We start from the raw sequence: 11012 nt of genomic DNA, 5'->3' as shown, positions 1-11012 counted from the left end.
AGAAAAGGACCTCGTGAAGTTGTTTCATAAGATAATTTTTCATAACAGAGATACACATTGTCTGCTTGAGTGCACCTCCAATTAGATTCTAAGGTTGTGAGGTCTATTCTTTGGGGACAATTCAGAAAAGCTTGTGCTTATCATCGAAGTTTGGTGCTTCATACACCAACAAACGTCGTCTCCATATACAAGACTGGTCGGAGAGACATGTGCCCATGAAAGCACATATTCTATTACAAAAAAAAGTAGGCTCGAAAAGTTTTACACACAAGTGCTTAATGTTATCTAGAGATAATGGCCATGGGGCTTGAAAATCCTCTAGCGATCGATCAAAGATAGCAAATTGAAACCCTCTATGCTTAACTAAATAGTATGCACTTGCTTTATGACAAAGCAATAAATAACATCAACTAAATGATACATTGAGTTTGATATCCTCTAGGAAATAAAAACATTCATCAAATTTGTTGTACAATTCCTTTGGAGATAATTTGTTCTCCCTAAAAAATAAATTGTTTCTATTTGGTCCAATTAGGTCTACTTCGGTCCCATTTGATCCAATTAGATCTACTTCGGTCCACTTGGTTAATTTCGGTCCGCTTAAGTCCATTTTAGACTAATTGGACCATAAAATTGATTCTTTTTGTAGGTTGCATTTTCAAGTTTAACTCAAAAATTCATTTTTTTCTCTTAATTTTTGGGTTGAAAAGTATGATTTATTATATTTGGGCTAAAATTTTTAGTTTTGAGTTAAAAAATACAAAGAAAATAGACATTAGAAATTAGAAATATAAGCCCTAAAAATCTAGTAGAAATGATAAATATTCAAAAGTCTGATTCAGTCCATATTGGTTCTATTTGGTCCATTCTGCCTTCTTCGATCCAATTTAGTCATATTGGTCAATTCTATCAACTTTGGTCATACTCAGTCCACTTTGATCCTATTCGATTCACTTTGGCTTTATTTGGTCCTATTAGGTCCATGCTATCCACTTTGGTCCACTTCAGTCCTATTCGGGACATTAGGTACGATTTGGTCCTAATCAGTCTATTTTGTCCACTTTGATTCTATTCGGTTCATTTAGTCCACTTTAGTCCTATTCAGTCCACATTGGTCTTATTCAGTCCCGTTCGGTCCATTCTGTCCACTTTGGTCCAATTTTTCCATTAGTCATATTCAGTCCACTTTGGTCTTATTCGGTCCATTCAGTCCACCTTGTTCCTATTCGGTCCACTTTGTTCCTATTTTGCTCATTTGGTCCACTTCAATCTATTTTTGAGCACTTATATATAGGAAAAAATATGTTTGGGTTGAAAGCACCTATTCTAAATCGAAATTTATTAAAAAATGANCTTTTCCACCACAGTTCAGTAAATTGATGAAAAGAATGTTTAGGTACACTTTCGATGTAATAGAAGGGCTATTTATTGCTACATGTCATTGCACGAGATTGACTAGCTCAGCTTCTTGATCTGAAAGCCTTTCCTCTCCCATCTTTATTTTAATTGAAGTAATAAGCTCGACACAACATTCCTTTCCCACCCCATGAAAATGCTAGTGTTATGTACTTTTCCAATACGTGTCTCTTAGGTGGGAACTAGATTTCGTAGCTTTCTATTTTGATTGTTCGTAGTGTCAAAGCATCTTACTAAGAAAATTAAGCTAGCTTTACCAAAAGAAATGAAATAAAAAATTAAGCTAGTAAGAGAAAAGGTCCAACTAATAAATATACCCATAATGGAGGGGCTTATAAGTCACATATTGGATAATACTAATAGTAACAAAGTGAGTGATTAGTTAGAATAATGTTGATATAACCCAACTCATTAGTTTAAGTTTTCAGATCGGATATTTTAATTAACACAAAGTTTGTAATGCTTTTAAGAATTTTGAGAGGGAAAGATCATTTTGAAGAAGGTATAATTAAGGTGTTATATTATTACAAATTGCAAACAATGGACAAAATTTTGTCTGATAACTCAACCCCGTTTAAACTAATTTTTTGCAAGCTCAGAATAAAAATAATAGAGTTGCATCAAGCTGACATTCTTAGTGTCATGATAATAAAATGATAAGAAAGGAAAATGCAAATTCATAGACCATACTCAGTTACCTCGATTTTTATTTTATTTTTTGTTTGTTTACAAATTGTTTTAGATGGGCTTAGAATTTTTGTAACTGATCAAAGAGCCAATTGTGTGGCTGCTGGCAACTTGGTCTGCTTGTTTCTTTCCATTATCGAATTTCTTATTCCGTTAAACAGCTACACCACCAACAACAGTCTTAATTGATTTGATCCCAACATGTTGTGAGAAAAGGACCTCGTGAAGTTGTTTCATAAGATAATTTTTCATAACAGAGATACACATTGTCTGCTTGAGTGCACCTCCAATTAGATTCTAAGGTTGTGAGGTCTATTCTTTGGGGACAATTCAGAAAAGCTTGTGCTTATCATCGAAGTTTGGTGCTTCATACACCAACAAACGTCGTCTCCATATACAAGACTGGTCGGAGAGACATGTGCCCATGAAAGCACATATTCTATTACAAAAAAAAGTAGGCTCGAAAAGTTTTACACACAAGGTGCTTAATGTTATCTAGAGATAATGGCCATGGGGCTTGAAAATCCTCTAGCGATCGATCAAAGATAGCAAATTGAAACCCTCTATGCTTAACTAAATAGTATGCACTTGCTTTATGACAAAGCAATAAATAACATCAACTAAATGATACATTGAGTTTGATATCCTCTAGGAAATAAAAACATTCATCAAATTTGTTGTACAATTCCTTTGGAGATAATTTGTTCTCCCTAAAAAATAAATTGTTTCTATTTGGTCCAATTAGGTCTACTTCGGTCCCATTTGATCCAATTAGATCTACTTCGGTCCACTTGGTTAATTTCGTCCGCTTAAGTCCATTTTAGACTAATTGGACCATAAAATTGATTCTTTTTGTAGGTTGCATTTTCAAGTTTAACTCAAAAATTCATTTTTTTCTCTTAATTTTTGGGTTGAAAAGTATGATTTATTATATTTGGGCTAAAATTTTTAGTTTTGAGTTAAAAAATACAAAGAAAATAGACATTAGAAATTAGAAATATAAGCCCTAAAAATCTAGTAGAAATGATAAATATTCAAAAGTCTGATTCAGTCCATATTGGTTCTATTTGGTCCATTCTGCCTTCTTCGATCCAATTTAGTCATATTTGGCAATTCTATCAACTTTGGTCATACTCAGTCCACTTTGATCCTATTCGATTCACTTTGGCTTTATTTGGTCCTATTAGGTCCATGCTATCCACTTTGGTCCACTTCAGTCCTATTCGGGACATTAGGTACGATTTGGTCCTAATCAGTCTATTTTGTCCACTTTGATTCTATTCGGTTCATTTAGTCCACTTTGGTCCTATTCAGTCCACATTGGTCATTGGTCTATTTAGTCCACATTGGTCTTATTCAGTCCTGTTCGGTCCATTCTGTCCACTTTGGTCCAATTTTTCCATTGGGTCATATTCAGTCCACTTTGGTCTTATTCGGTCCATTCAGTCCACCTTGTTCCTATTCGGTCCACTTTGTTCCTATTTTGCTCATTTGGTCCACTTCAATCTATTTTTGAGCACTTATATAATAGGAAAAAATATGTTTGGGTTGAAAGCACCTATTCTAAATCGAAATTTATTAAAAAATGTGTATGGCTATGCTTAATTTATTAAGAAATGTTAATCAATCTCAAACTCTTAATATCTAAAATCCTAAGCACAACATTTATTATTGCTCTGCTTTTTTTGAGTCACATTAACATATTATTTTAGTCCACTTTAGTATGGCTAAATTTAAGTTAAAGTATTTCTAAACATAAATGCTATAAATATAAAATGTAATCTTTAGGGCAGTTATTCATTTGTTATAACGTCGTTACTTTTAAATGAATTACATGAGGTTGATTATGTATGTAAGCAATATATATATATATATATATATATATATATATATATATATATATATATATTTATGTATATATGTATGTATAATTTTATTTAAAAAATTATTCAACTTATTCATTTTCTAATAGGCGACTATCATGATAATCAAAACTCATATCAAAATTATTTTTGAATATGTACAATTTATTCTCTAAATTTTTTTATAGAGAGAAAGAGTGAAAAAAAAAATTAAAAAAAAAAAAATATATATATATATATATATATAATTCAATGCAATGACAATACAATCAACATTTAAGATAATTTGGGTCTCGTTACATTTGTTGCTCTTCCCTCGCAATATAAGCTCTTGTTGTGATCGGAATCAATCAATCTTAACACAATCATACCCCATGGTAATTTCCAGTAGCAAAAGTATTCAATATATATGACTCAGAATGGTTATTGGATACCAAAGAAGTGAGGTTAAAACCTTTTAAAGTTACATTAAAGCTGGCTTTGGTTGCAGCCCTGCAAGAATTCAGTTAAAACCACATGGCTTAGCAAGCGGTACAGACAATTTTCAGGAACATATATACTTGAGCTTGAAATTGTGGCTTCTGAAACCTTAAGTGGTGTGAGCCTAACATGCATTTCTATACTCTATAGGCTAGAAGACTGATATATCATCTATTATTGAACATTAATGTTTATATTGAGTAGCTACTATGGTCACTCCATAACTAGTCTCCCCCCTCTCCCCTCACCTTTTTTTATGAGGGAGAAAAAAAGTTCATATTGAACTTCCCTGGCACCATAGCATCAGTAAACTAACATCGGAATAGTTCAGTTTCATGTGTACAATTCTTGGCTAAGTCATTAGCAGTGATATTGAGATTTGAGACTAAAAAGATTTATGATTTTCCCTGATAAAACAGTCATGAATTTTGTTAATCTTATGATGCTCATTGATATTGAATACATTTGATGAATTTTATTTTTGTTCTTACAGAACACAAGTTGAAGAAAGGAAAACACTAGGGTTTTTATTTTTGGAAAATTTTGTAAAAAGCAAATTCCATTGAACACTCATTCTCACACTTTTGACCATATGTGGAAAAAAAAAGGACTTCCTTAGTACTGTTATAAACTTTGATTACTTCTCTAGCAATTCACTCTTTATTCCTCTTTACTAATGAAAAACCTCAAAAGAAGGATCCAAAAACAATCAAAATCATAAGTTTAAATACCTGAGTACACACAAACTTTTCAATATAATCAAGAAAGGGTATATTGGTCATTTACCCTTTATTCTTCAGAAAAAGGAATTGAGCAGTCAGACTATATAATCAAAGCAAAAATAAAATGCAATTCTTCTATGATCTAAACAAACATACAAAATATATTCAGCTTGAATGCTTAAAAATAGAAGAATTTTGCACGCTTATAAAAGAATATCAATAAAGAACAGAGGTATGCACTATGCATGGTCAAAAATCAAAATAAGGGAAGCCAAAGATAAAGAAAAAGTTAAATATATGCTGTATTATAGGCTTATAGCCTAAGAGGCAAAAGGTTTAGATTTACCATGTATGCCTATAGTCTATAGATTTCTCTTTTGCCTAAAGAAAAACCACTCAGCTAAAAGAACAAGAACACATGAACATGGAATCAATCTTTTCAACTCATGATGACAAAAATACCCTAATATTTAGATTCGAAACTGTGTCCATCAATGACACTTAACAATCACAACAGGCAAAGAAATATATGTTAAAAGTAGATTAGTATTCATCGAAAAACGTATATGCAACAATTAAAGACACCTATGTAAAAAGGCAATAACTATGCTTACATCCTGACACAAATAATGACAGCATAAGGGCATTCTAGGAAACAAGAAAACCTTTAAGGAGGCTTCTGCTAAAACAGGAATTCCCACCTTAACTTTTCATGGTTTATCAAAGCAACTAAGAGTGCATAAAACAGCTACATTATCAAGAATTCATTCGCAACAGATATCTTTTCAGTCCTACAACCACCAAGCATCATGATTTCCCTAGCAGAAGTCTATCATGTTGTGGCAGCCACAGTTCCATTATATGTTGTGATGATAATAGCCTATATCTCTGTGAAATGGTGGAAGCTTTTCACACCAGATCAATGTTCAGGGATAAACAAGTTCGTGGCACAATTCTCAGTTCCACTATTGTCGTTCCAAATAATCTCTGGAAACAACCCCTACAAAATGAACCTTAGACTCATATTGGCCGACTTTTTGCAGAAACTACTTGCCTTTTTGGTATTGACAGCAATTAGTAAAGTCATCCCTGGAGGAAACTTAAATTGGATCATAACTGGTCTGTCTCTGGCAACACTGCCTAACACTTTATTTCTGGGACGTCCACTATTGAAGGCCATGTATGGGGATCAAGCAATTGTGCTCCTTGACCAAATAATTGTCTTACAAAGCCTAATTTGGTACAATCTATTGTTGTTTCTGTTTGAGCTCAATGCCACCAGGACAGCCCCCATGGCACCACCATTAGAAGACCCAGGTACGCATTCAGAATTTGCACTTAATTCAAAGCATAACCTATATACAAAATATAAATGACATTAGTGGCAAGAAACCCTCTAGCATGAATTCCAATTTAGACTCCCTGAACATGAATAGCTGAACCATTTCAATTCTTGTTTATTCAACTTTGGTTACCAAAGATAAACCACACCAGTCCTCTAGACAACCAAATTTATCTCTTCCTTCTCTCGACTTCAATTGCATGTGTATCAATTAGAATCTTCCCCCAGTGTTTTTCGATAAGAACTAACATAGCATCAACAAATGTATGTCAAGGTACTAGAATAGAGTAGGTTGTAAGTGAATTATTGTTCTGATATTGTTTATGCATCAGGTTAGTATATACATACTTCCGCATGAAATTTATCATGTAACATAATAATGCATATAATATACATCTTGGTTTGTGCTTTTCTTTTTTAATATAAATTCATATAAGTAAAAACTCGTGCTATGATTACTGTTTTAAAGTAGAGGTAGAAGCCCCCCAAGAAGCTCAAACAAAAGAGGAAGAGGAGGAAGTGAGAAATGGATCCAGAACAACAAGGAAAGTCAAAACCATGAGCATTCTCTTAAATGTGGGGAAGAAGCTTATAAGAAACCCCAATACTCATGCAACTTTAATGGGTCTTATTTGGGGGAGCATACACTTCAAGTAAGCCTGCCGGACCACTAAAAATAATTTTCTTTCTCTAATTATAGATTCTACTTGAGAAAGATTGTTGAAAAGTTTCATGATCTCAGCAACAGAGATTTGGTTGAATCTTTTTTAGGTGGAAAGTAAAAATGCCAGGAATTGTTAATCAGTCAATAACAATAATTTCAAATGGAGGAGTTGGTATGGCAATGTTCAGCTTAGGTATGAGTAAAATTGTTATAATTAAGAACCAAGAAATTTTAAAATGAATCTTAATAAAATCATTTTAACTTCTTCAATTGAATTACTTAACAGGTCTTTTTATGGCATCACGGCCAAGCATAATAGCATGTGGAACCCGAATGGCAATCTTAGCCATGGGAATGAAGTTCTTACTGGGGCCTGCTTTAATGGCTGCATCCTCCACAGCCACTGGACTAAGGGGCATGGTCTTTAGAACAGCTATTGTACAGGTGCATGTACTTTCTGTACTTTAGTGTATAATCAGATATAAGGTTAACCAATCTTTTCTATACTGCAGGCAGCCCTTCCTCAAGGAATTGTTCCATTTGTTTTTGCCAGAGAGTACAATGTACATCCAGACATATTGAGCACCGGGTAAAAAGAAATGCTTCAACGCATCTTGAATTTAACTGTGCATATGGTTCAACTATAATCTGAAAACTGTTCTTGTTTTGGATACAGGGTAATTTTTGGCATGCTTATTGCCCTGCCGATAGCATTAGCCTACTACTTCCTACTAGCAATGTAATCTAACTCCATGACCAGGAATCTGTGAGACATAATTCATACTAGGAAAGTGTAAATTGTCAAATATAGTCCACAGAAATATCATCCAATTTATTTGAGTTTCTTTGACATGTGACATGACTGATTTTCTACCAAGCACACAAATGCGTCTATCAAGAAAATTAGCAGGCCAATTGATGAATGGTGAAATAACGGTTACATGTAATTTTACATCATCTTTTATTTTTTACAGCCTCAGTTGGGATTAATAAATTATGAGATTTTCTGGAACAGAAGTTAGTGGATTAATAAGTTACCTTTTAAGTGCTCAGCTCAGAAAATGCTATTAGCCATGAAGTATTCATGCAATCCATTTGATGGTGTCACTTGGCTCAACATAGAGCGTGCCATTCCCTAAAAAAATGAATAATCCAAATATTCCATGGAACCTACACTGAAACTCAAACAAAGCATATGAAATAGAAAAGTTTAATACATAATCAATTTGAAGTGTTGACAGTCACAACCATTTGCTTAGACCAATCATTCTAACATGAAAAATGATCTGTCATCAAATATCATACACGGCCTTATACATATCAAAGGTATCCAGATGAGCAGTAATTGGACTTTCTACATGACTTTGGTGCTAGCCATCACCTGTAGAACCCCTTGGACAAACCATTAGAATTGTCAAGCAATCCAACATGACTAGAATTTCATCTTCTTTTTTTTTTAGACCAGCCCCTCAGTAGGAAAGAATTGAGAAAAAGGAACTGTAATCTTTTACTCTCTCCCACCTGCAATCCCCACTGACCATGCTAATACTAGTAAAGATGTTCAATAGGCTGGCACTCAGCAAAATCTTATGCAGTAATGCACTCTCAGAAGAACAAGACTAGCACACTTTACGCCCAGACAGCATTGCTGTAGGGAGTAGATCTATAACTGTGGAGCTTTTGTGATACAAAGCTTTTGACTCTCTTTAACATTTGCCAGTGTTTGTCAAATTATAGTGAATAGCGTTTTAATATTTTGGATTTATAAGAATGAAATTGTAAATTGTACAGGTGTTTTTTTTTTCCTAAAAACTTTTAATTTTAGCTGTAGCCTTAAATTTGAAACAGCTTTAAGGACCCTCTTAAAGTTTTTTAAATTTGGCAATTTCTGCTAAAACGGCTTCAAGCTCTTAAAGCACTTTTTCTTTTTTCTTTTTTCTGGTAGTGCTTTACACACTACCTAACACTGAATCTGATCTACACACACAGACATATATACCAAATCCATTTCCAATGGTACAATACAATCCTAAATTATGAACTGCAAACATTAGCTCTGCCCAAATAACCATGATTGAGCCTAAATTCTTTACATAACTTAAGCTACTTCAATTATAATAACCCACCCAAATTTCTCAAACTCTAGATCAAACAATCATATAATAAAAGCAATGAAAAAATTCAATATGAATTGTACACATTTTGAAACACAAGGGTTACTTCCTTAAAGGCTTGCCAGTCAAATAATTAATTGCTCAATTTCTAAGTAACTAGTTCCATTGGTTATTTATTATCAAGCCACCAACTCATTAGCACAAAAGAAAATCATTCAACTTGAACTGGAAAAATAAAACAAGAAAGAGAAAGAGTCAATCCAAATTCTTGTCAACCTTAACCCCATAAAATTGGCTGTCCCAAGGACATGTACTAGCAATAAGGGTCGGACTGCTTGTCCTTGGTGATCTTGTAGACGTGCTTTATGTCCTTTTACGGTGGACAGTGCCAAAATTATTTTAGATGGCCCAAGAAACAAACTTGACCTCAACAATTCAATCGGCCCAAAGAGCCAAAATCCTCATGTTAGCGGCATTGTCAATTTGAATCCACTCTGGTGTAGGGGTGTCAATGTTCGACCCAACCCGCGAACACGACACAAACCCAACACGGGTTTTTTCGGGTTAGGGTTGGGCCTTAATGGGTTTGGGTCATAAACGGGTCAACCCGAAAGCGACACGATAAGAAACGTGTCATAAGCGGGTCAACCCGCGTAACCCGTAATAGACACGTTTGACACGCCAATTTATTTGTGTCAACCCAAAATAATCCACTTAAAACAATCCGTTTAACTCGTATAACAAACAAATATTTATTTTATTTTACATTTGTCAAATACCTTTTATATCCAACATATATTTTAAATTTATAAAGAAAAGTGAGTAATTACAAAAATTTACAAGGGATATAATTGGAAATTGAAACTTTACAGACCCTAGAACTACTAATACTTTTTTTTTTTGGCATAGAACTTGCACAAATGAAATTAGATGAGCTTGTGGAAGATGTTATGAATTTGGACATCAACAAAGAATCTATCGATGATAATCATGGTCATATTCATGATTAGTCTACTGCTTGCTCAAATTCTTTCAATATTGATACTTAACATCTGGCGAGTTCCAAGGATATTATATTTTTGTTGAACTATGTTACTTTATTTTTGTTAGACTTTGTTATTTTGAATTTGGGTTAAAGTGTATGCACTTTTTTTGGAGTGTGAAGAACTTATTTTCTAGATGAATGTTATATTTTTTTTGAACTATATTATTTTGAATATGGGTTGAAGACTTGAAGTGTATGCACTGCTTTTTTTGATGTAAAAAAATTATTTCTAGATGGATGTTATATTTAATATTATGCAAGTTGAAATGAGTTGTGTTACATTCATGTCAACGCAACACGACTCGTTTATTAAGCGTGTCAAATGGGTTGGGTCAGGTCAACCCGCCTTATTAACAGGTCGGGTTAGGGTTGAAGGATCATGACACGATTATTAAATGGGTCGGGTTAGGGTTGAGCCATTTATTCGAATACTCCTACCTCGACACGACACGAACCCGACACGCTAACCCGAATTGACACCCCTACTCTGGTGGCAATTTGTGTCGTTTTAAGCTGCTGATAAACGTAATCTAGGGATTTTAATCCCAATTTGTGTCGATTTTGTGAGTTTAGTTCTTTTTTTATTAGTTCAGGTCACATGGCATATCACGTGAAAGCACGGGTTGTATAAATATTTTTTTAGCATGAACATAGCATTTCGTTTATTTTATTTTATTATC

At 33.8% G+C, this 11012-nt stretch overlaps 1 protein-coding gene across 1 annotated transcript; it reads left to right on the top strand.

The window, feature by feature from the left end:
• Positions 1–5848: 5848 nt before the first annotated feature.
• LOC112023373 (auxin efflux carrier component 8) lies at positions 5849–8134 on the top strand. Its single transcript, XM_024055983.2, has 6 exons — positions 5849–6484; positions 6979–7162; positions 7281–7366; positions 7460–7617; positions 7686–7762; positions 7850–8134. Exons 1-6 carry the CDS (start codon positions 5977–5979, stop codon positions 7914–7916), a joined length of 1080 nt encoding a protein of 359 aa, XP_023911751.2. The 5' UTR covers positions 5849–5976; the 3' UTR covers positions 7917–8134.
• The last annotated feature ends 2878 nt before the right edge of the window (positions 8135–11012 follow it).

Source organism: Quercus suber, unplaced genomic scaffold, assembly GCF_002906115.3.
Source record: "Quercus suber isolate HL8 unplaced genomic scaffold, Cork oak 2.0 scaffold_711, whole genome shotgun sequence".
Taxonomy (NCBI): Eukaryota; Viridiplantae; Streptophyta; class Magnoliopsida; order Fagales; family Fagaceae; genus Quercus; species Quercus suber.
Note: the sequence above shows the minus strand (reverse complement) of the source record. Positions and strands in the feature narration are given on the sequence as shown.